At 41.7% G+C, this 26,078-nt stretch overlaps 1 protein-coding gene across 3 annotated transcripts in view; it reads right to left on the bottom strand.

The window, feature by feature from the left end:
• Positions 1–210: 210 nt before the first annotated feature.
• VTI1A (vesicle transport through interaction with t-SNAREs 1A) overlaps positions 211–26,078 on the bottom strand; it is a 190,219-nt gene continuing 164,351 nt past the window's right edge. For 2 of the 3 annotated variants that reach the window (XM_072423274.1, XM_072423275.1), the window contains one exon: positions 299–5,244. In XM_072423274.1, the coding sequence (XP_072279375.1) occupies positions 5,151–5,244 (94 nt within the window). In that variant the 3' untranslated portion in view covers positions 299–5,150. Of the gene's footprint in view, positions 5,245–26,078 lie in introns of all 3 variants that reach the window. The other variant, XM_072423276.1, reaches the window with a different exon arrangement.

Genomic DNA, 26,078 nt, shown 5'->3' with positions numbered 1-26,078 from the left:
ACCCTAAATGGGATCATCTGATGATGTCATGATGACATCACACCTGTATATGAGGATGACATCAGAACAGTTCCTCCATACTTTTATTGTTGGCACTTGATCTGGAAAACAAGATTCTAATTTCTACATTTTATAAAGTGGTGGGAAATATAGTGTTGTACGAATGTGCAAGAAATACCCCATCAGTGTTACAAAACAATACAAACAAGCTTTTAAGGTACTTTTTCTTTATTCAATGTTATTGAGGAGTGTTTTTTTCACCAATGTATTGATATCATAAATAATCACCAGGACACGATTTTAATTCCTAATAATTTAATAGAACTTGTATTGCATTACAATTGTTAAGGGAAAATCCACAGTTTCACACTAAAACACGGGAGCACACACAGCAGAAAGAACTTGGGCTGTCCTGGGTGATTACAATGGAATGAATGAAGTCAGAAATCATCAGAAGTGAATTTATTAAAGCCCCACCATTGCTTTGTATTTTGTTTAGGACAGAGAAAAGTCAGAGCCGGTGGAGCGCCTACATATCTATGGGTGTCAGTGCACAATAATGACAAGAGGGCCCATGTTCAAGAAAGGAATAATAACAGTGGCCTAAATTAGTGCGATTGGGCATCATAACAAATGGTTAAGGGTTTTTACTTTACCATCATTTCTTTAGCAATATTATCCTATTGGTATATATTTTCATGCATCATATCTTATAGTTGCTTCCTATCATTCAGTTTTTTCAAATGTAACCTACAAAGCCAAATGATTGTGAACACCTGACCAGCACACCTATGGTGTTTGACCCTTTGCACCTATAACATGCTCCATTATTCTGTGATGGTTTTCCTTAAGATTTTGGAGGGGGTCTATGGGAATCTGCCCTCATTTGTGAGGTCAGGTCCTGATAATTGGATGAGAAGACCTGGCTCACCATTCACATCCATCCCAAAGGTGTTCAGTAGCGTTGAGGTCAGAGCTTTGTGCAGGAAACTCGAGTTCTTCCACAGCGAACTGGTGACACCATGTCTTTATGGAGCTGGTTTTGTATCCACACAATGGGGGAACAGAAAAGGGTCTTCACCAAACTTGAGCACAACGCTAGAAGAGCACAATTTTCTGTCTTTTTGTAACAAAACCAGAACTTCTCACTGGAAACATGTCAACCTTTTGGGTACAAAATCCACACACTATGAGTTATATATAGTAATAAGGAATCAGATTCTCTTACCCACTGGTGACTTCTTAAACACTGCCAACTAGCGGTTTTACGGCTCCCTCAGCCTAACATGGCAGAGATCACAGAACAGGTTGCACAGGAACCCTACACAGACGATTGATATGTTGTTATCTAATTCAATGTACAGATTCTGCATGCCGAGATCAGTTTTTACGTTTCCTCCTTTTACGTCTCCCATTATTGGCACCAGCCCACATAAAGAATCCGATATTTTCAGTGCAGAGGACCAGGAGAACGAATTGTCTTAAATGTATGTTTTTATCTTTGACATGTTTCAGCCTATTGCGTCATTCAAGCTACTTTTCACAATTTGGAAGTTCATTGCGACATGTCAAGATTTTATTAACCGTAGGAACTAATAGAAAGAGAATTTATTTCACTTGTCTTTATAAGGATCGTGTCAGTGGGCATTCGTCTATGGGAATGTGAAACCTGCCTAGAGTATGTTCAATGTAGGTCAGAAAGTCAACTGCAGGTCAAATGCATCTGTCAAAAATGTAAAATGTGTCTTGTGGATGTCAAACAGATGCCATTGATAGCAAGTGTTGTCGAGTTAAATCCAACGCTCTTTGGTCAAATCTTAATGTTTATTTAGCCACCCCTAAAATAGGAAATGCAAAAAAGAAATAAACAGGAAAGTTACAATTATGAACTTTGGAGTTCAACTCTGAATTGTAGTTTTGGCACAGCTGATCCATCCCTCCGCTTAGTTTTTGACAAATTCTGACATCTGAGTTTGCCATAGTTCACTTTCCCCACCTCAAAAGATGAAAACCCCGTTCTGAGTACAAATTGCTGATGAACTCCATGCTGGGCAATGAAGTAAAGGCGTCACAAAACACATTGCATCACAGCTTGCTGCAGACCAAGTTCCCATGCTGTCCCCAATCCAGAGGTCCATCTAACAATGAGCAGGAAAACTGGACAATGGAGCAATGGCAGAAGATGGCCGGGTCTGATGAATCATGTTTTATGTTTGATGATGGCTGGATGACTGTGCACCATTTACCTTGCTAAGAGATGGCCTGGGAGAAGGAAGGCCTGGGAGTCACTGTGATGGTCTGAGTGATGTTCTGTTGGAAACCTTGGATCCTGGCATTCATGTGTAAGTTCCTTAGATACACACCACCTACCTAAAAACCATGGCAGACTTTGAATCCCTTACGAGAAACAGGCTGTGGTTTCCTTCAACAGGACAATGCTCCCTGTTCCACTGTAAAAAAATGTTCTGGAATGGTTTGAGGAACTGTTTCAGGTGTTGACTTCCATATTCCAAGAACCTCAATCGGATTCAAAGCATCTGTGGGATGTGCTGGAAAAAAATCTTTAAAACTTCCAACTTGAAACCTGCAGGACTAAAGGGATCTTCTGCTAATGTCTTGTGAAGTCCAGGCCTTGTTGGGTCAGAGCTGTTTTGGTGGCACAAAGGGGGCCCTACACAAGTGTAAGCCAGTGGTTTTGATGATTCGGCTGGTCCTTGTTGATTGGATGCAGATTTTGTGGGGAGCAGGTTAATAGATGGTATCTCACAAATAACACATTTTGATAATTCTGCATCTTTGAGTGCAGTTACAGAATACAATTTCGAGTATGAGTATTTGAGTTGAACCCCTGAAACACTTTTTAAATTTTGTCTTAACAATATAATGAAATATTAACGTTGAATCCGACTCATCACATATTGCTTTGGTGCCCGTTCCAACTTTTAATTTCTGAATCGTTTTTTTAAGGTTCCACACCAGGGCCATCGACTTCAATACTAAAACTCCAAAGTACTCCAAAGCACTCCTTGCTGTGCCCCCTCAGCCACTTACAGACAAACGAGAAGCATAAAGACAACATAAAATGAAAAATCATCAAACTAATTTGTGATCCTAAAGGATTCTAAAGTCATACACTCAATATTGGAATAACTTATATAGAAAATCACAGACAGAAGAATAGGCCATATGCAGGACAACCAACGTATTCAGGAGCTATAATTGGGGGGGGGGGATACAGAACTGGGGTGCTGCCTGGCAGTTTGCATTGAACCATCATTTATTCTTCATTTGGATATAAATCTTCCCAGTGGAAGTGACTCTGCAGCCCAGAACAAAGTAATAGATACAAGCCATAAAAAAAACAACCTTCCTATAACAACAGGCAGATAACAAAAGGATAGCAGAAGACAAAGAAGTATTCAATAAACTGCGGTTCATGGCTGACACTGTCTTAGCTTATTATTCCAATTACCCTTGAAACAATATACCTCTCCGACACAAACATGGCATAGTAGTACTTCTATGGTCACGAAAGTGATGAATATAAGGGACATGTTTACTGTTTTATAGCAAAGGACAGAAATCGAATAATTCTAGTTAACAACTAATAAGAAGGTGTCCTGTATGGAGGAGAAAAAGGTAAGAAGCAGATAAAGTGTGGAAGTTTAATATATCGGCATGCTATGGCTTCTTCAGGTTTCAATATTTTATTGATCAGCAGGAAAGGTTGCATGATCTCACATTGGTAGGATCATTATTAGCAGGCGGGGGCTGAGCGTTGTCCCCTTTTATAAAGTGCCTGAACAAAGACCTTCATGGTAGGAGCACTGGGGATTCTTTTAATGGAAAAGGAGATTTTGGTAAATGATCTAAAAACTAAAATGCATTAAATGAGACTCTAGTCCGGAGCTTTCTCTCTTCTATTTACAGGAGGCGGAGTCATTTTTCCTGTGTCCAAATCACTGCCTGCATTGGTGCTTTCTACTGGTTGCTCAGGGGCAGGGTTTAGAAGAGGAATCTCAGTGGTGATATCAATACCAGGCTAACCTGGGCATATCTGCAATTCTGAGTTAGTGGACCCGTTACCTAAAACTAGGCCAGCAAGGGATCTGGAGTTGGGTGAGCAAAACAGCTTTGAGATGGTAGACGTCCTTTAAAGTTCCCAGATATGCTGAAAAGGATTAGTGTCCCGCTACAGAAACCAGATCTGGTCACATGTACCTGCCAAAGACATGGAGGAGTTCTTTTTTACATAGCAAAATCTGCCTATTTTGATGGAATCATATTATAAATATCAATGTGTAATTATTTATTTTAGACATCTATTAGGTTTCGATTCTGCAGATGGTGAAATCGGGGAATTCTCTACTGAGTGAAACTTCATTATTTTATTATTTTTGTTTGGTACATATTTTTCGCTGAGTAATAATCACAAGATCCGCATGACAATCACATAAAGCGACTCACGATAAAAACAGAATAAGATAAAATTCACAAAGAAATGTACAACTTCACATCTACAAAGCTGTCGGGTTTGTGTGTCGTTCAGAAAGACGATCGACCTGGAGGGGAATTTAAAGGCCAAATCCATTTTTAAAACTGATGTTTCTGTGTTGAGTGGTTTGCTGGTACGTCGAATCTCACGCTGGCTTCATACAGATCTTTTGGTCTCCAGTGATGAGATATCTCTATAGCAATTCCTATTCTACCCAAGCATCAAGGCCAGAGCAAAGCCAAGTGATGGTGTCATGCCCTCCAAGTGGATTCTGCATAATATGGGACAAAAGAATACCTATGAGAACGTGGCAATTCTATTTTGGTAATGTGGGAGGGCCAGTGACATTGTAGAGATGTAATATCATTTGGAGAGATAAAGATCAAGGAAGCCAACCGGGATACACACTACGGGTCGAGAGTTGGCCTTTAAATCCCATCCGAAGGGTTTCCCAGTTAGAGTTAGACAAAAGGAGAGCACAGGTTACGGAATTATAGTACAGGTTTCTGCCAAGGGCACCTGTCGAGGTTCTAGGGTGTTGTTCCATAGAGCTCAGTCAGTGCAGGGTGTTGTTACGCGGCTACACTCCATCTTAATTACTCAGTGCACGCAACCCAATGCCCCACCGCCGCCTCACAGTTCAGAGAGCAGGGAATCAGTGTCCACGGAAAGTAAAATAAATTGCCAAGGCTATGGTGAAGACGATGATGATTGCCAAGACGACCACCAGGAGACGATTCTGGATGATCCTGAAAGAGAAAAAAAGAAAACACAAAGTGTTAGTACATAAATAAATAAAATTCTATTAAAATATAAAAAAATAAAAACATTGACGATGTTCTATGTTTTTAGAGCAACAAACCCCAACTCAATGGTCACCTTCTCCACAATGCCCAATTAATTTAGCTGTGTTAAGGATTCCCGCCGAGTGAATTCGCTGCCACCGAACAGGCGAGCGGTATCCAGACAGAAGCAATAATTGACATGAAAAAATATTAAAGCCATTCGAGCCAAATCACAAGGGTGAGACCTGACGAGGGAGCAACTTCCGCATGACAGGCTGTGGGAAGTGTCTGCGGCTCTCTTGCCTTTTCTGGAGCATTCGTGAAGGCCGCAAATGATCAGAGGGAGATACAGAAGCCAGACTAGAACGGGGGACACATGAAACGAGCCAACTCGCCGACTTTCACATGAAAAATCTGACTCCAGTCTGCCTTATTGGTGGAACTGGAACTCTATTCTTTTCCTTTTCATATATAACTAGACCTATTATTTTATTGGAATGAAGAATCAGACGAAAACAGCTGGTGGTTTTTTCCTCTTCTCCATGCGTGACACATCACAAATTTACAATGAATGAATTTATATAACAAATAGCCCAATCCAATGCCTGAATGGTGGCAATGGATCTATGAACTGGTAAAAAGTGTGGCTCCAGTGGACCTTTTGGTTGACAGCAGATTCCACCCCAATCCAATGCTCAAACCAAGGCAAACCTAAACTAGTAAGGTGCCCTAGGATTTTAGATGAGCTCTGGGGGGCAGCAGTGAAAAAGTAAGTTTAAAAAATTATTTTTTAACCAATTACCTTCAAAGCAGAACTAAACTCACAAAATTACAAAATTCAGTTTAGGCAGGTCCTTTATTGCAAAAGGGAAAGATCATGTACAATGTCCCATCTGCAATTAGGTAACCTTACCTGTCTGATCGCAGTTTTTTAATAGCGCTATTCCATGAGGGACACCACCATCTGTATCCTTCTTCACTTACTGATTATGCTTCTCCGTCATCTTGTTTGGTTGGGCCAGGATGACATAACTCATGTGAAGGAATACAGGAATTCATTCAGTTCCGGCACCCAAAGGCAAAGCCGGGTATGTTCCAGGTATCCTGGCATTCTCCTGCTTTAATTTAATTGCCTAACCTAAAGCCACAGAAATTTGAATTGGTGGGGTGCCTGAGGATTCCAAGGAAGAAAACCCAATAACAGGAGAACCTGTCAAACTACAAATCAAGTGTGGTGTGACTAAGATAACCCTGACCTTAATCTATACACACAAACTCCTTGCAGGAGATCAGGGTCTGTGAGCTTGAACATCTAAAAAGATGCCAGGCATGGCTGCTTGGATACAAGTACGTGTGTTTGAAGGTCTATCAGTCTTGCTGGTTCCTTAAATAACTCTCGGGGGAACGGAAGGTCAAAGCTGAATTTTCTAAAAAAGTCTAAAATCTAAATCTAAGAAATGAAAAGTTTTAGGATTATTATATAAACTTTGTAGAAGCTTCTGGAAATCTATAGCAGCATTGGACAACCACTTTAATATTGAGAATTCTGGCTAAGAAAAAAAATGCCAAAAACAATTATTTCAGTAATGTGCTTTTATTGCAAGCTGCTGATATAAATGTAAAATAGGGAATCTACAGTCCCAGTGTTGCATGTGTTGATAAATCCGGTAGGGCGCAGAGTTACTCTGTGTGTTGTGGCTAGTTATGTCTAATAAACATAGCCAGAATGGTGTCACTAGGCTTTAGTCACTGCTGCAGGCCCAAAACTTTACCCGGGCGTGTGTTTCTGCGAAAGACGCCAAATGAAAAGCAGAGACTCTGCGTATGGAAACATTTCAGTGAACTGTATCGGGAGGGCGCCGCTTGGATAGCTAGAGTAGGATTTGATAACCTGCTGCAGCTGATCCGCGAGACCTGAGATTGATTATCTGGAGGGCTGCGAGACTCTCATTCATTATTAGTGTCAGCTGTATAATAGCAGATACAAAAGTGTAATCGCTGCGAACATTAGCTAATAGCTTCTCACAACAATGGCTGCTAATACTGAGTAAATAACCCTCGCCATGCTGGCGCGAATCAAGTCCTTTCACTTGTCCTGACATGCTGAGTGCCAGGGTTTTCTATATCACTGTCAGGATTATGTGGAAAGGTATTAATGACCATTGTTTGCTGGTTTTCTCTGTGTTTACAGCACTGACAACCTATTGCTGTTTACAAGGGAACACTGAACACTTCAACAGAACACCTTTAAGGTCTGGGAAAATGAATGCTTAAAGGGGCAGTCCACCCACAACTGTGATTAAAGTTTTGGGTGGGTGTTGGTTTGGTAAACCGCTTAAGGCTTAGCTAAAATTGTGCAAAGCAAGTATTAATACCAATCAGATTTATAAGTTATTACAAACAGTGTACAGAAGCAAAGCATGGGCCAAATGTACTTGCAATTGAATTACATTTCATTTCCGGATTCAGCCAATGGGAGATCCTTACACGTTTCCATTATTTCTTACTTTTCAAGTACATCACTTTCCATAATTTGCTGCCTAAAATATCCCATTGCCCCCCCTTGTCAGGAGTCATTGGCCGATTTATTAAAGTTCTCCAAGGCTGGAGAAGATACACTTTCATCAGTGAAGCTGGATGAACCAGCAAACCTGGAATGGATCTGGTCCAGGATTAAAAACATTTGCTTCAAACAAAAAACAAATGGCCTTTAAGAAATCCATTCCTGGTTTGCTGGATCCTCTTCAGCCTTGTATCCTCTTCAGCCTTGAAGCACTTTAACAAGTCAGGGCAATTGTAACCAGATCATCAATGTCATCACTTCTCCAAGTCAGATGGTTACTTTTTGGATGAACTGACTATGACCAAATTGTTTGTAGATTCTGCTACACATCGGATACCAGGATGACAAAGTATTTATATAACTTTTGAAACTTCCTCAGCAAACTAATAGTAAATAGAAACACTAAGAAATGGAAATCAGGCATTTTACTGACCCTACCCAGCACCAACAAACCCACTATGATTTTTGAATTGCAGGACAATACCAACATTATTACAAGGAGGACAGATACAGTACAGACTCATTTAAGAAAGACCCAGTGAGACTTGGACTACAACAACATGAGCCCTCAATATAAGCCCTATAAACTTACATGCAAAATGCACTCAGGAGGCCGGGCAGTGGCCCAAGGTGCTTACCCAAGCTGAAAGCGGATCACTAAAATTTTTACTTAAAAAAAAAAAAAAAATGGAAGTCCCTCCCCTTCTGTCTTTACGGCTGCGGAAAAGAGCCTTTTGATGTACCCACATCACGTATCTCAGGAGGCTTCTGGCTGCTCCTTCTGCACATGTATGATCTCAGGCATGGACAGAAGGGACTTTTTTTCTGCAATGGGAAAAAAATGCTGATCTCACGCATGTGCCATCAAATTGGCATTTATTTTCCTCCATTTACAGCAGGCCAAGTCACCTAATCTCACGCCTGTGCAGTTTGAGATCGGTGACCTAGCCAGAAGAAAGAAGACTGGCATCGCTCAGAGCTTTCTCCATGCCGGGATGAAAGTGGATTTCAGGACGACGTGGGACCCAAGTGAGGACATCTCCAGAAGGATCGGGGGCTCTGCTGAAGTAAAGGAGAGTCTGTTTTTTTTTTTTTAGTTTAATTCGGGAATGAATGATCTCCTGCTGTACAGGAGATACGTCATCCCAGCCCAGCAAATCAAGATGGCCAAAGATCCTCTCCAGAAAGACGAGAAAGAAGAAGATGATGGCGTCCTGGGAGGTAAGAGGGTAAGTGGCTAAGTGTTTAGTTCCACTTCAAAGAGGGGAAAACTCCAGGTCCTCAATATAGTGGAGCGAACTAGGATTTCGAGAACAGAACAACAAAATCTATGGGCTCTGCTGTGGGTTATATTCACCTAAAAATTAAATGCTAGCAGTAAACTTATATATTTGATTCCCACAAGCCATCCCACAAGCCATCATATTTCTTCAAGGAAAGGTTTAGGTGCCAAAGGCTGTTTAGGTGCACTCCATATTTTGTTATGCCACCACTACCATCCAAAAGCACTTGTGCAACCATCGAAATGCAACTGGTGCACATTGCACAAAGTGCAATGTGTTTGTCAAAAATATGCCAGAACAAAAAGGAAAGATGAAGGAGATCCTAAAGTTACTTTCAATATTCTCTTTTTTAAGCAAAGGACCTTTTTGAATAGAGTGCATGGAATGCTGTATTTTCGTGCAAATATCTTGGCCGGCAAAACTGCTGAAATGTATGAATGAATATACATGTACTTAGTCTTGGAAAAATTATTATATACACAAATGTAGATGTCCAACATTTGGGGTGGCCTCCATATTTGCATAATTAAAATCCTGTACCAACTCTTTATAGGGGATGCATGACAGGTCCTCTCCCTGGTGACCATGGCAGCCTCTCTATCCTCCCTGACAGGTTACAGAGCCATCACATTTGCAGACACCTCTTCCGCAAAACTGCTTTAGTGTTTGTCCACGCTCCCAGCGGGAGATGAATGGGACGCTTTGTCCTCATTTATCACTTAACGCTCAGCTAAGATCTGTCCCCTTTCTCTTCTCCTCCCCAAAGAAACAAAAGTCTCCAGCAAGGCCTCCATTCTGAGCTGATGACAGCTGATGGATTGGGGCGGCCGGCTGCTCATTACCATACATGGTAGATGCTGTGCTGGACAATTCTTGGGTCACAGTTTTTCTAAACGCTGAAGGGACCGATCACTTAACCTGAATTCTGATGGATGGAGGTTGAAGGATTCTGGGAAGTTTAGATGTGCCAATACTCCCTTTAGAGCAAATGGAAAGGCATGGAGAAAAGATCATCTGGCTCAGGGCTTTTGCATTTTATCCAGACTTTGCTGTAGTGCTCCAGTCCACCCCACTTTATTCTGATGGTAATCTGGGAACTCTTGCTTTTGATGAAGGAGAAGGATTCAGATACATCCCACCAGAGGCTCCTTACTATCACTCTTACACAGGCGGCCTGGTGCATTAAGATGTCAGTGGATACATGTAGACCTACCTTGAATATGTGATTTACAGTACATAGCACAGGCTTCAGAAAGCATTTGCACAAATAACTAACTCTCTGAAACTTGGCTGCGATAATGTACACATGCCAGGGCAGGATTTCCCTGAACTTTTGTATCTGACCTTCTCAGGGGTCTTCATAAAGCCTTAGAATATATTCAAAAAATAAGCTTTCCCATCAGTGACCTTTACACCTTAATACTTTAAGAAGCCTTAGGATCCAGAGGTCAAAACTGTTCCCTAATTTGATCTGAAACCTTTCCTATCTCTTTGAAAGGCCAATATCATGTACTGCTGATCCTACTATGGAGGTCATTGATCTTCTTATAGGTTGATGATGCTCTGTCTTTGTCTACCAATTGGGCCCCATTGTTGTTACAATGTCACAGATCTCATAGAGGCTACAAGTGGCTATTTGAATAAGTATTATGTAGGCACAGTCACTGTTGTCAGCATTGGGAAACGTCATGCAGTCACCCATGCTGTGTGGGTTACCACCTACTTCAATATGGTATGGTCTACATTATTGGGGATGTGATGGGAATAGAGGATGGGGTGGTATCCTTTGTCTTTGTCCTTTGTGCCAAAATGTGTTCCCATCTTAAACCCTTGGATGGTATTGCACAATGGTGCTGGTGGGATTGCAGGTTTTATAATGTGTTCCAGCCACATTGCAGAAAGCCAGGAATCAGATAAATTGAATCTCTGTGGTGAAAACTTCTTTTTTGGACAAACCTCTATTTTCTGCCGCGTTCAATACTCTGTAATATTCCTCCTGCACAGTGGGCCTGACATCCATTTTACCGGTGGGATGAGGGCCTGAAGGCATTTCTACTGTTCATGTATGAGACAGAAAAATGTGAGAGAAATGAGTCTCATTCCTGGCGATCTTGGGAGAGGAAACGAGTTTGTTTTTCAAAAAGCACCTTCGTTAGCGCAGATCCTGTGGCGCGAATAAATGATCAGCCTCTCGGCACAGACCACTGGGGCTGCGCATTAAAAAGGCCTAACAGCCTGTACCTGTGCCAAGATTGCAGGGGAACAGATGCCACCGAGGTAGATGCGGTGCCACCTGGACGGGCTAATTGAAAGCCTGTTTTCTAATCGTAGGGATCCCAATCAAAGTCATGTTTTTAGGAATCTGTAAATGCCTAGCTGGGACAGCGCGTATGATAAAGGAGGCAGACTAATCCTTTAAAAGGCGATTATGTACAAAGCCATCAGCTGCCGCAAAACTGGTTGACCAATCAGCTGTAATCGCCCCGCTCTGCCTTAAACAACTGAAGGTTTGTAATGCAACAATACAATAATAGGAGCGAATATCATAATCTGCTGTGTGTAGGTGGAAACAAAAAACAACAGAATTTACAATATACAATATTACTATTATCAAAGAGTAGTGGAACTCCACCAAAAATTTTAGATTTAGGTAGAAGAATTTGTAATACCACCTGTGTCCAAGCTGGAGAATTCCTAGAATTTTTCACCAGGGCCAAGGTGAAATCTCTTCTGTGCAGTTGCAGAGGTTAGAACCTCTGTTGGACTTCTTTTGTCCTGGCTAGGAGGTTTCACTTTCACTTCCTGACTGTGACTACTATAATCTCACACCAACTAAGAGCTGTCATGTTTCTGATGACCCCATGACCTTGGTCATCTGGTTTTAATACATCCATTAACATCTTCTTTCCAGCACAGAAGTGTCAAGTCTTCTGGCACTCCATCTTTCGACAGCGGCCATAAAGACTTCAGGGATTTCATCTCTGGTTGTAATGGTATAGACGTCAACCATTGAGCCATGAGCTGGAACAAAGTGTTTCTGTTTGTTTAACACGTGTCAGAACTTAAAGTTTGAGCTACATGGCCAACATCTGATCCCATGACTGCTCTACTAAAGAGTCTGAATCCCACACCCAACATTCTGCATAAGATGTGTTAAAGCTAATGGGGACAGGATACGTGACGTGGTCACTTGGACATTGATAAGAGAAGGTTATTTATTATTGGGATCTTTGGAAGATTTAAGACCTTAAACAAGCTGAACTCTGGTCAAAATGATTTTGTACAGAACAGGAACACATTTCCTCTGTCTATATTTCTTTAAAACATGGAGGTGATTTCCAGAACACTCTCTGGTCGTTCTCACAGTAGTGATGCCTTTTCCCAGGTAATACAAGGGCTGAAAAATAATTGTGCATGGGAGGCCGATACTATGGGTGGTATTTTCTGAAAGCTGTCTGCTCCTATTCTTTGTTCTCCATAATTTCTTCCCTGGCTTTCAAAGAACATACTGCAATTCAGGCCTGCCGTCCCACAGAGAACATCACATGGTAGGATGAGAAAATCCTATATTTGCATTATTCTGGAACATTGTGGTAATCATCATTGTGTTCATCCTACAACTTCAGCCATCAATCAAAGGTATGGGGAAAGGAAGGTGATCGTAGTGATAATATCCTATTACTGGTGCATAGCATGGCACTATGCCCTCTATGGTACCATGGTATATCTAGTAACATTTGTCCCTGTAGTATGGTCAGTTTAGTGGCATTCATTTTTGTAGCATGGTGTATCTGGTGACATTTGTATTTTTATCATGGAAAATCCTCTTGGAATTGTTTCATCTAACGTAGCTCTGTTTTTTTGGCTCATCCAACATTTTAGGGAATGTTGCTCTTGGTTGCATGTCTGGTGACTTGGTTCCTCCAATAACCCAAGCCCTGGCTCTGCCTGTGATACTGAGGGACCTTTAGAAGGTGGGGCTATAAAACGCTGGAGGATCCCAGTCTTGATCTATAAACTGGGCCCTGATTATCGTCCAGAACTCAGGAGCAGCGTTTCGCAGTCACAAGCAACCCGGAGATATAACAGACAATCAGACTGTGAAACAGCCTGGCTGGTGTTTGTGTATTGTAATTGCAGACAGGTTATTAAATAAACATTGCCTGTACAGTTCTTTCCTTTAAAGTGCAGAACGATGATAGAGAGTGTAGCTCAGGGGGCATCGCTTGGCTCAGACCGCTAGAAAAATAGTGGGCACTGATTGAACCCATCTGTACGGGAGCCAACTGACTTGTCACTGGCAGACACAGACAGTGGATCTTCAGTGTACCTGGCAATGGGGGGGGGACCCTGAAGGTGGGACTGTAACGAGAGCAGAACATCCGCTGTAGAACTCCAATCCATCAGCCCTGACACACGTAGCACAGATCAGCATGCACAGCGTGTTTACAGAGTAAATAATTTAAGAAAGAATATACATTTGAAAGAAGACGCCCATTGGAACAGCCGGGACTAAAAAGCCTCGGGGCAAAGACTCGTTCATTTGCATGCTGAATTTTATTAACTTTGTGTATGGCTGCATTGAAGAGCGTACCTTTCAATTAAAGGAACTCCGGAAGGGAAATATTAAATGGTTCTGCAGGATTAACGCTTGCATAGCTGAGGGTCTGAATTAGTGGACTGCAAGTCCAAGCATGCTGGGCTGTTTAAAACCCCTAAGCTGAATAAAGCACCAAAATATTACAATCATTTTATGTCATTTTCAATCTGCAGCTTTCAGTCAAACAACTCTAGTTAAATTTGCTCAAAAGATCTTTGTTGAGGCACTTCCTATTAGGTGACAACGCTCTGTCTCCCAGCAGGTCTCACAAGGGCTTCTTATGGAGACTACAAGTGGACATTTCAAAACACATTAAGCAGACATGGAACCTTGTTGTCCCCATCAAGAAACCTGCCCTGAGGAATGTCTTGTGCATGTAGACAGGAAGTGGCTGCAAAGAGAATGGGGTATCAGCACCGAGAGGTACCAAAGGAGAAAAAAAGGGAACACAGGCCGCACAGAGCACCAGAGAGAAAATAGGAGTGAATAGTAGTGCCCCCTGGTCTCCAACCACATCCGCAGAATGTCCACCATCTATGATTACCTCTATTATGATTTCCTCTATATGTCTGGGGTCTGACAACGCTCTCAAGAATTGCATGTCCTGATATAAAGTGTGGCCTTTTGGTAATGGTAAAGGCCACGGCTGAGGGTCATTGACCAAGAACTGTTCGTAAACAGAGGTCATCTGTGTATGGGGAAAATATAGCATTTGAAGCAGATACGTTACAGATAGAAAAAACTTGTCACAGACCTGGAAAACAAATGGACAAGCAGAGGTCACCTCCAAGAAAAAACAATGATCAGTAGATCTGGATATACAGGCAGCTGTACAAAAGGAGGTGTGCTAAGGAAAAAGGAGGCTTCAGGGTTCACCTCGATACAGGATTGCTCCATACCCCCTCAGATGTGCATGTTCCTTATTGATCCCCGGGAGCAAATCAGGAGCTGGACCAAGAAGGTTGAACATTTAAAGAGATACACTCTTTTATATACTTGGAAGTTCGCTGTCTGCAGAAATAAAAGGAGTTCCCAAGAGATAACAGGAGAAAGGTTGTATTTATAGACTGACTTCACCTGGATAAAATTAAAAGAGCTGCAATGTCTTTGGAGAGATTTCAAACATTTCCGAGCACCAAGAGATATTTACTACTCTACGAATGCAAAAATTTTATTAGATTTACCCCCATTATCTAAATTATAGTGGATGTAAACCTCACATGAATGACACTGGGATCACCAACTACTTTCTTTGATGTTGGATTACTTTGTCAGGCAACTGTAAAAAAAGGAACTTGCTTGCAGGTAAAGTTCTTTGTAACAGTGCCTATGTATCTATATTAGAATTATTTTCCTTCAAAAACACGACCAGTACATACGAATGAAAAGCAGAATCTCCCCACCAACTATAGATATACCCGAGGAGGAAAAAAGTGCTTTGGTAAGACGTATGATGGACGATGGTGTCAGGACAGTTTGTCCAAGAGGCCATGTGTATGAATGCCTGCTAACCCTGGTCATATATCAGCAGTCACGGTGAAAGCACAATAAAAGTCAAAAAGCAAAACCAACTGATTCTACCTCATCCATTCCTCTGTCCATTCATTGGAACAATACCATTAGGTTTGGAACCCACAGAAGATGGGACTTCAGTAGATACCCCTGGTCATATGTCCAATCATTTTGCATTGAAAAATGTTGTAAGCGCATCTTGGAGATGTGAAGCTTTCTAGGAAACAGTTGGAAAGGTTTATTAGTTTTTATTACAATTGACTTGTACAGTTGACAATGTATTCAAAATATTGGCAATTTAGGAGGACACAAGAAACAGTTACGACCCATCAACCTATATAGATTTATATATAGATTTGAGTAACACACCATTCGGTAAGCCATACACAGCAATTCTGGGTGTTTTCTATCATTTTTTAACTGAAAATTGATCAATTGAAAGTGAATGGTCCTGTCAATCTGGCAGCTGTGGTTTTGTTTCCAAACTTCGAGCAACCAAATGATGGAAATGGATCACAAATACCATTCAACCAGGCAAGGAAATAATCTGGTGACTTGGAACTGGGAAATGATTGAAGATGATACGGCACATATAATCACAAGTAACCAAGCGATGAACCAGCAGAAATCAGTCAATTGTAAGGTCTTCAATGGGAAATTTATCAACAGCTTCAGCTTAATGTAAGATGGAATTGAAAATAATAATAAAAAAACAGCTTCATTTGCTTGTGTTTTCAGCAAAAATTAGATGAAAACTTTAAAGGTAGGTGCATTGCAAGCTAAAGAAGGGAATAGGCAATAGACACCATCAAAGCCTTAAGTTTTCCTTAATTTACAGATATCTACAATGGTCAAGCAACAAAGGGAGACTGCAAAAACGGCAGGGTTATCCACTGAGCACAACGTCTGCCCAATGGCAAAAGTCACATGCTCCTCCAAAGTGTTTGGCGTGGGAGCAAAAGAAAGGTGTGGGGGAATAGAAAAGTGAGTGTGAAGCTGGAAGGTCCCCGAAGAATGCAGTGCTGTCGAATACAGATTTCCCATCTACATGAACTTCAATGATGGCTGTCTGGCTTGTCTTATGGTGGGTTTCTTGATGGAGACAAGAATGGACATCAATGGGCAATGGCCACTTATAGTCTTCATTTGAAGCTTGTGTGGCAAGCTGATAACAGCAGAATTGGCAGACAGGGACAGAGCATTGTTACCCTGTAACAGGAAAGGTCTGAAAAAGAACCAGAACCTGTGCTGTACGGGTAAAAGAAAGGGCTTGATAAGAATAGAACACTTCAAATGGCCGTGTCTGCTCCTCCAAGATTTGGAGATATTATGGACATACCAAGAAACACCAACGTCAGGTATCCAGGTGAGACAACAGATTGCAGAATGTGATTGGTAAATAAAGGTGACACCGTCATCACTCCTTTCAGTTAATGAACAAAGCCCAGATGCTGCTTCCTTCGGGGAAACAAACAGAACTCTGCTGTGACCCGGCCGTATAATGAAAACTTTCTGAATGTACTCCGCAGCCGCTAAATTAAAGATGCTCAAAGTGTTTAACCCTCCTGCAGTTCTGCATTCATTAACGAGCCGGAGCACGACATCCACACAGGTTCATGCTAACATTTCACTCTCGTCTTGCTGACTGATTGACCAGTGGTGAATAATGATGCTTTGCTTGTACATTGTAATGCCATGGGGACAAATGTCTTAACAATTAGCAGACAAGGAGCCATACCGCCATGTTATATAAAGCCTGAAGACTCTAAAGGCTCACAGGGCCCAGGGAGGTATTTGTTTATTAAATCATTGGGCCTGATTTTTTAAAGAATATTATGGGTGCACCTGGATGATCCAGCAAACCTATAATGGATTTATTAACATCATTTTCTGTCATTTGGCAGCCCAACAACACTAAACAAAGAGCAGGTGAATAGATTGGTGGTAGTTTTAATAGTTTGGTGGAAGGGGAGCCAAATGTCACTGCTCAGGATACATTATTCCATAGTCCCTGCAGCTACAGAGGTCAGTGAAGACATGTATTGCTTACTAGGATTATATACATGAAAGATCATAAATATATATATACATATATAAGTGAAAGATCATAGCCTGACCACAGTTCTACTTTAGGTTCAAACAAATATCTGTGTGGCAGAATCCTCTAGCAGAGGAGAGTATTTCAGGAGAGGAGAGTTATAGAGGAAGGAGCAGAGTCCTCCAGCAGAGTATTTCAGGAGAGGAGAGTTATAGAGGAAGGTTTTTTTTTATTTTCAGAGAACGCCATAAATATTGAAAGGATCAATGAATTTACATCAGTGAATCCCCACAGTTTAAATATACATGCGGTCCGGGACGTGTCACCAACGCAAGGCAGGCAACGCACGGCGTCTAGATGAGTTTTTAGCCGCGCCAGGCAAACAATCCGAGCTGTGAAGGCCATTTGCGACAAGCCACTAAAAAAGCCGACTTGGAGACAAGATAAAAATAATGAGAATCTTTCTGTCAAGAAAGATTTAGGAAATATCACTAGCATTATTAAAATTTAATTTTTTTTTCACCGCACATTCCGACTCCCCTTTTTCACAGTGATAATGAGGGAGTCAGAGCACCTCCACATTACAGCTCCTTGTTTCATACAATAAATTCAGCTTGCTAGTCTGGAGACATTTCAGGAGAGAGTGCTGACTGCTAACGGCTAATTTTGCCTTTCTTTTCATTCTTCAGGTTTTTTTTGTGCTGTTGCTTTGAGTTTTTCTTTTCAGGGGGAAAAAAAAAAAAAAACAAGTTTGTGTGCTAGTTTTCCACCAGGCCGATGGAACAAATAAAATCAATTTTAGCCCGAACGGACCTGAATAAGTCAAGGGAATAGGAGAGAAGGAGAGGTGAACGGTGTAGCGTGATGGCTTCACAAATTGTTTATCTGGAAGAAAAGCAGCAAATTAGCTGACAGGCCGGGGCTGTTAATAGCCCAAATTCCTCTTTCTGCCAGTGCGGTGTGTGAAGAGCGCCGGATGTGCCTCTTCTAGGCTGTGAGATTTAAATGGCGCCGGGCACAATTTCCATCACCATGCTGGAGAAGACACTGCCGTAGGCCGCGAGGTCTCTTCCGAGAACTGCGTGCCGTCCTATTCGCTTGGCTGCTTAACTGGCCGCTTACTCCTCAGCAAGAGTGGTAGGATGGCCCAAGGTTGTCCCTTAACAAAGCAAAGTGGGACCAGGTGCTGTTCTTAAATTTATTCTTTTTTTCATCTTAAAGTGACCCTGAGCTACGGCATTCAGATCTTAGCGGGAGGCAAAGAGACGCCATGGTTGAAGATGTTCATAAATGTTTCACAAAGCTGAAAACCCTCAAACAAAAAACATTCTCTCTCACTGGGCCCAAGAGATGGACGTGAAATATAGACATAAAAACAACTGGAAAAAGTTTCATAATCCGCAAATTAATGTGATACAGAAGTAATCAAATTTGAAAGAAAATGGAATTAACAAGTAATAAATAAAGTAATAAAGAAATAAAATATTAGTGAAAAGTCAATATGATCTACATTGCTCCTTGGATGGGTGATACATGGAAATATTACCTATGTGATACCTATGTTCCCATCCAGGGTTTCCACAAAGGTTGCTGGGGGTTACCTGAGCAATGAGCGGTTTGGACCTCTCAGGTCAGTTTAAGAAACACCAAAGGTCTTCTTGGCTATCTGTAATAGTGACATTCGGCCCAATGGCCAGCAATATAAGAGGCATTCAGACGGGTGGTTATTGAAAAGTGATGGGTGGTGCACTTGGCTAAAAGAGGCTGGGGAGAACACTGAACTGTATTTAACTATTGAAACACATTTGTATGAAACTGATCAACTAGCTCAGGCATCTGAAATTCAGTTCAGCTGGGAGATTCAAAGGATCGGCACAACCAAGCCTTTGACCTCACTTTTCTCAATAGTCAAAGTAGAGTAGAGTTTGGTCAGAGAACCGCCCCAGCCTGTGACTGCATTGGCGGAGACAGAAGGAATTTTAGGAAATGTTGCCAGGGAGCTGTTCCAGATTCCAATGTAATAGGAGCAGAGAATTGGGGATTCTTATTTCGTTTACAAGTATCTAAAATATGGATTTTCCCTCAATATTTTGTGGAGAATTTCCTGCAATTCCTGTTGTATATGTTAGAGCTACATAAATGTATAGGATTAGTGTGATGGGACTGATGGGACTGGCTCAGTGCTCTCTCTGTACAGCACTGCAGCTATATAATTGTAAATTAATAGTGTGTGACGGGGGGGGGCATTAGAGTTTATATGTCTGCGGTATATGTCAGAGCTATATGAATGTATAAAATGAACTCACAATTGTAATGCAGTATACAGTTTTCCCCAATGCCCCTCATAATACCTAGGTGTTGCTTGTCACCTGGATAGAGTCCTGGAATCGGCAGCGATCTTCCTTGCAGTGTGAGGACAGCAGCCCCGGTGCAGCGGACGGACGTTGACTGCTGGTAATTAGTCTCCTTGTGTAATCCCTGCAAATCTTCCGACTTAACACCCATCAGAAGACGCTGTTCTGGGTGTGATAGCGATAGGTGCTGAACGGGTAAATATTATCCCAGACTCCAACACTTGTGAGGCCCACTGACAGAAAAGATCCTCAAATATTCAATGCTAATAACTGTGTGCAAACTTCCCAAAAGACTTTGTCACTTGTTCCTAATGACCGATAGTTAACACCCCGAAACATCAACTGGAATATCATGTACAAGATAAGGACACAAACTTCAGTAGGGGGAGATTAGGGGACAGGGCAGTGTGATTTGTGTTTTTAAGTGGTTCACAACTACACATCCTGGAGTAAGCTGACAAATAGAAGGTAGGTAACGGCATGTTGTATGGCGATAATGGCGCTCTATATGGACTGCCTTTATCTGACTTTAATGCTGAAATCCAGGCAGATAGCTAAAAAAAAAACTCAGGGTGGGAAGATTTTTTTTCCCTACCATGCTAGTTATTAAAGACCTGGGGTATTTGTGTACACATCAAAAATTAATCGATGGTAAATAGTTGGCGTGGTCATCTTTTTTTACAGTGGGAGGGGCTTAACAGATTTAGTGAAATAAACCCTGAGCCAACTTTGCTCCAGGACAAAAATGTGTAACACAGACGTCAGGGGTCTCTAACACACAAAGAGCAGGGGATCAAGAATATGGAAGAAACATAGTATAGGGATCAGGTTATGTAACATACATAGTGCAGGGGGTCATATTTATATACCATACGTAGGGAGGTCAAGTGTATGTAGCATAATGCAGGGGTTAGGTGTATGTAACCTAAATAGTCAGACGTATGCACCATACATGGAGCGGGGATCAGGTGTATGTGACCTACATAGTGTATGGGTTGGATGTATGTAACATACAAAGTGCATGGATCAGGTGTATGTGACGTACATAGTACTCGAGTCAAGTGTATGTAACAAAGTGCATGGGTGTCATGCACTTACATACACATAGGTGTATGTAATCTACGTGCATGGGTCAAGTGTATGTGACCTATATAGTACAGGGGTCAGTTGTATGTAACATACAAAGTGCATGAATCAGGTAGCTGTATGTGACCTACATAGTGCAGGGTTTAGGTGTATGTAACCTGCATAGTAGAGGGTTTAGGTGTATGAACCCTACATAGTCCAGGGTTTATGTGTATGTAAACTACATATTGCAGGGTTCAGGAGTTTGTAAACTACATAATGCAGGGTTCAGCTGTATGTAACCTAAATAATGCAGGGTTCATGAGTATGTAACCTATATAATGCAGGGTTCATGAGTATGTAACCTACATAATGCAGGGGTCAGGTTTATGTAACATACAGAACACAGGGGTTAGATGGGCTAGAGACGTATTCTGACCTCTACATGTGCACGAAAATGCTAACTAAAACACATTTCAACATGTAATATACCCTTTACACATTGCATTACATGTGCATGGACCATTCATTTGATGCTCCACTTAATTTTTACCAGCAAGGTGTACAGATCCTAGTTGTTCCAGTGCGACAAAGCTTATACAGTACTCTCAGAGTTTTTACCCTTTCTTGGATGCTCCATACTTGGACTCGAACCATCTTAATGTGGAGTACCCTGACACATCCCAGTGTAGTCAGTGCAGTAAAGCTGTGATGTTCAGATGCTACAGAGCATTCAGACACCCACAAGAAGTTCCTAGAAAGAGTGAACAGGATGTGCAGAACAAGGAGGGAATATTCTTCTGTTTAAAGAGTTTACTTCTAAAGTACACTGAACTTCTATATATAAAGCAGACATATACCGACGCCCTTGTGTTATCAGCTAACAGTTATGGCAAATGAACGCAATTATTTTTTCTTGCTCGGCCCCCAAAACTTTCCTGGTTGCAATGGCTGCCCCTGGGACAAAACTTTGCTGATGTCCCACTAATGTTATTTTTTTTTACCCTACAGCGCATTTCGACACTCGCATCCTCCGATTACCTGATGAACGGGAGACAATTCGCCCTTTTGTTGTATGTTTTTTTTCACAGACGCAGCTCTCCTCCACCCTCCAAGCCTCCCGGCCATCTCTTTTGTTCTGACTCTTTATAAAATAGGAGAGGCAGGCCCGCTCTTATTCTGGGGGCAGACAATGACCTTCACTCATTCACAGGAACTCCTTGCCTGGGCCCCCAGACGGCCTCTATTTTGGAGTATTTGGTTTCATCGGCATTAAAAGGAAAAAAATAAACTCAATATATTTGCAGAGCACTGCGATGGTGGAATATAAACAGTTTCCCCGTATCAATTTTGGTCTCGACAAATAAAGTTACGTCAGGGCCTAGCCCCCCAACTGTCATCACCTCAGAGGGCCATTCCCTCTAAGTCTCAGTACTGAGCTGTTCCTTGTTGTGTCTGACAAAGATCCGCACAATTGTTGCAATTTATATTGATAAAAAGTTTATGCGGAACTGGGTCCCTGGATACATGCATGCATTATAAGGCAAACAGCCGAACACATAATATACATGTGATTGCACTTTTTTAGGACTTAATTGATGGAAAAATCATTTGGAGCAGTCATTAAAAAACTACGTACACACGTCAGATGGTTCAAGTTCGATAGTCGGCTCAGGGCTGTTATGGGAAGAGAATCTGGCGTGTGTACGTCGTTCATTATCCATTGTCTGAATGACCATCCTGGCGGATCCAAGGACGACAAATGATCGTAATAAAAGTGAAGCGGAGAGAGCACAGCGGAGTGCCACTCCATCGTTCTCCTTCTTCCCTCTCCGTAAAACAGACCAGCGCTGTATGTACAACACTCGTTCATGCATCGTGCAGTCTTTTGTTGTTGGAAAGGATCATGAAAGATGTTAAATGACAATCTGACCACCAGGAGAAGACAGAAGGTCCCCTTGTCATTTATCATAGAGGAGAGACACAGATGCAGTGACTCTGCCACCATGCACATGCATTATATTAGTTTGTGATGTCTTCACACCCTCAAAAAGAATCAGAAAGAAGGTTAAGGATGTCAAGGAGTCTGAATAGGAGGCCAAGAGCAAAAAAAAGGAGTCTAAAAATTCCACAAATGACACAGGATGATCCTAAGGTAAAGTCTTGCAACAGCTTAAATGGTAGCATGCATCTACCAGCAGAAATAGGTTGCACGGATTTAGGTTGCATTGGAGGTGTGCCTGAAGATAATGACTTCACTGTCCAGGAAACAAACAAGTAAAGACACAATGTGCCGAGGACTGATGAAGATAAAGTTGCTTGGTCATAGTAACAAGTACTAAGCACTCAATATAGACACTCCATCAACTCAAGTATAAATTCTGCATCAAACTATTATGTGGTGGATGTGAATGTAGAGCTTTCCATCGAAGCTAATGCAGAACTATAGTTCCACATGCAAAATTTTCAAGCAGGCAGGTCTTTAAAAAGTGACAGACCTTCTGCAATAAAACATACCAATCTATTTGTTTGCAATCAAAAAAAAATGCTGGGGCGCATATGAGCTTTCCCCAGGCTTGCCGAGACTAAATGAACTCTGATGCGCATGCGCATGTATGCGGGAGTTATGTCGCTCCCAACCCGTCCAATCCATGGGTTACCAGGAGCCCTTGCTAATCTCTTCTGTACCCTGACCCCTTTCAATCCAAGGGTTACCAAGGGCCCTTGATAGTCTCTTCTGTACTCCCACCACTTCCAATTCAAGGGTTACCAAGGGCCCTTGTCTGTCTTTTCTGTACCCCTAACTTTTCTAATCGGAAGGGTTACTAAGGGCTCATCTTACCCCATTATAGAACCAATGGAGAAATATGGAGTAAGGTGTGGCCTGGAAAATAAAAATCTAGCCTTTAAAAAACTAAAGCGTAAGAGGGGCACACAAAAATTTTTTTTTTTTTGCTTATAATGATAACGGAAGCCACCAAGAAGTAATGGCTCTGAGGACTCAAATTTGGTGTATGGGTTTATTTAAATGCTTATTTTGGGTCAAAAAAATCTAAAGACTTTCAGGCTAATAAATGATCCTGTAGGAGTTTTCTGATATACCCCAGTGAGCTATTCACATCTGTTATAATGTAAAAAAAAATAAAATGTGATGGCCACCTCCAACACCTCTTCAGTCATACACTTTAATAAATGAAGTTGAGTTCAGTTCATTGTACGGTTCCATCCATCCGGGAATCTTGTTACAACAAAACTAATGACTCGGCTTCGGACATTTCCATCTGTTGATTATGATCCGCTCGCTTGGAGCGAGACCCATAGCTATCATTCAGGATCTGTTTTCCCTAAACAGCTGCGACTTCCAAGGCTCGCCAATTCATGGCCCTTACTTTTTTTCCCTCCCTCCTCCTTAATTATGACCAGCCTCATTAGCGATGAAAAATCCAGCACGGGCCTGAGCTCTCCTCCACAGTGCTACGGGGGTTAATCGCTAAACACAGCAAAGTTTCTCCTTTCAAGGTTGCGTTTTATGGAAGTGACTTACTCGTGTCCCCCCTGGTGCAAAGAGTCACTCTGCTTAGCATGCAAACAGAGGAGGCTTTGAAAGCCAAACCCAGGGGTTCAATTTTCAAAAAGGCTTCGCCCATTCCCTGCCTATGGCAATGAGCGTTTGAAACGTGGATCCGTAGAGTATTCACTTAATTTGCTCCCTCTTCTTCACATAGTTCTAGATTAATTAGATACAAAGGTGTCCTTTCCTGGAACCGCCAAAGCTCTCCGCGGAAAGAATGCGAGTCGTTCCTCCACCAGTCAAAAAGTACAAACCGGAAAAATACACCATGGAGATGCTGTCCCCTCCGCTTACTAATTCCACACAGCAATAGAACTTTGTATGAGGGTATAGGGACAAAAATGAAAAACAAGAGGATGTAATGGGGCAATCAGCTGAAAGTAGATGACCCAGGCACAAAAATCTGATGTAAGTTTCAGTAAGTTAATATTTTTAAATTAATATTTATAAAGTTGCAACTTTCATTAAAAAAATCGCTGGTGATCCTGCCATAATGGTCAGGCAATTTATGTGTTAGGGTGAACATGATCTGTTCATGTCTCCCAAGTGTCCTCTTGCATTGTCACCCCGACAAAGGTTGACTATTAGTGAATGTTTGAATGTGCATTACACCGGCATAGTCAAGTAATGTCACCGGCCCTGAGAAATGCCATGCAGCCATTGCTGGGGGGGTAATGATATTGTTGCAGTATATTATGATATATCCGTAATTTTATTCAAGCAGATCTGTAAAATTACGGACAGGTCCACTTTATTAAATATCAGAAAGACTGCCCAGTAAGAGCTTTCAGAAGCTCATTGCAGAATTATAGGTGCACTTTGCCCAACTGGTGCTCGTTGGGAGGATGCAGATTTGGGGAACATCCTGCCCTGCACTAATACTCCTTAAGCGGGACAGTGGTTGTGACCTAAAACCTTCATTAGTGATATTTTTTTGTGACAGTATTACGAATAATGACTGTACTGACCGATGTGTTGTATGGAGAGGAGAACGCAGACAACAAACGTGAAGTGCACCTAGTGGAGAAAGCAAAAATTAAGCAATATCAGTCATTGGCACTTGGTGATTTATTGATCCAGCATAGAGGATACCTAAAAACCTGCTGGGACACTTTTAGTGATAATAGGATAATAAAATCCTCTTGGTTAAGGAAAATCAGGTGTCTGAAGGTACTTTGAGAACATCCGGGGTCCTGTTTCTCTGACACTGATGCACTGCAGGAGTGAAGAATGATGAGTGGAGATTCACTTGAGTAGAGAATAGAGATTCACTAATTATCCAATCATGTGAAAAGAGATCCTTGTTTATTGTTTCACCTGCACAAAACAGAAATTACTTTTCCCACATTGTGCTCAATAATCCTGCTCCGACCAGGTGGACCGACCATGTACAATAACTCCGGACCAATCATCTGCTGACAATGAGCCATCATTTCCATCTGACCCAGCAATGATCAGCAGGTGATGGTGGCGTAACGCTCATCCTTCTTTTGTAACTTCTATAAACAGGATGCCAGGAGTGGAACGCCAAGCTGTTTAGACTTGTATCTCATTATCTGAATGTGTGACGATACACATACATGGCCAGAATGCTCTTCTGGTTATGAAGCGAATCTCGGACTGATTTGTAAGAAATCAGATTCACAACTTTCTCTTTAGTTAGATTGCTATAAAATTGGAGTGTTGCCCCCACTTCATGTATTTAAAACATTGTAACACGAACAGGAAGTTATAAGAAATCTCTCCAATGGGGCCCCAGAAGGCTCTTGATAATGGTTCCAGTACACCCCCCTCCTCCCGACACAGCTCCAC

The sequence above is a fragment of the Pyxicephalus adspersus genome, chromosome 10 (assembly GCF_032062135.1).
Source record: "Pyxicephalus adspersus chromosome 10, UCB_Pads_2.0, whole genome shotgun sequence".
Lineage (NCBI taxonomy): Eukaryota > Metazoa > Chordata > Amphibia > Anura > Pyxicephalidae > Pyxicephalus > Pyxicephalus adspersus.
The sequence above is the reverse complement of the archived record's forward strand: the minus strand, read 5'-3'. Positions and strand labels throughout refer to the sequence as shown.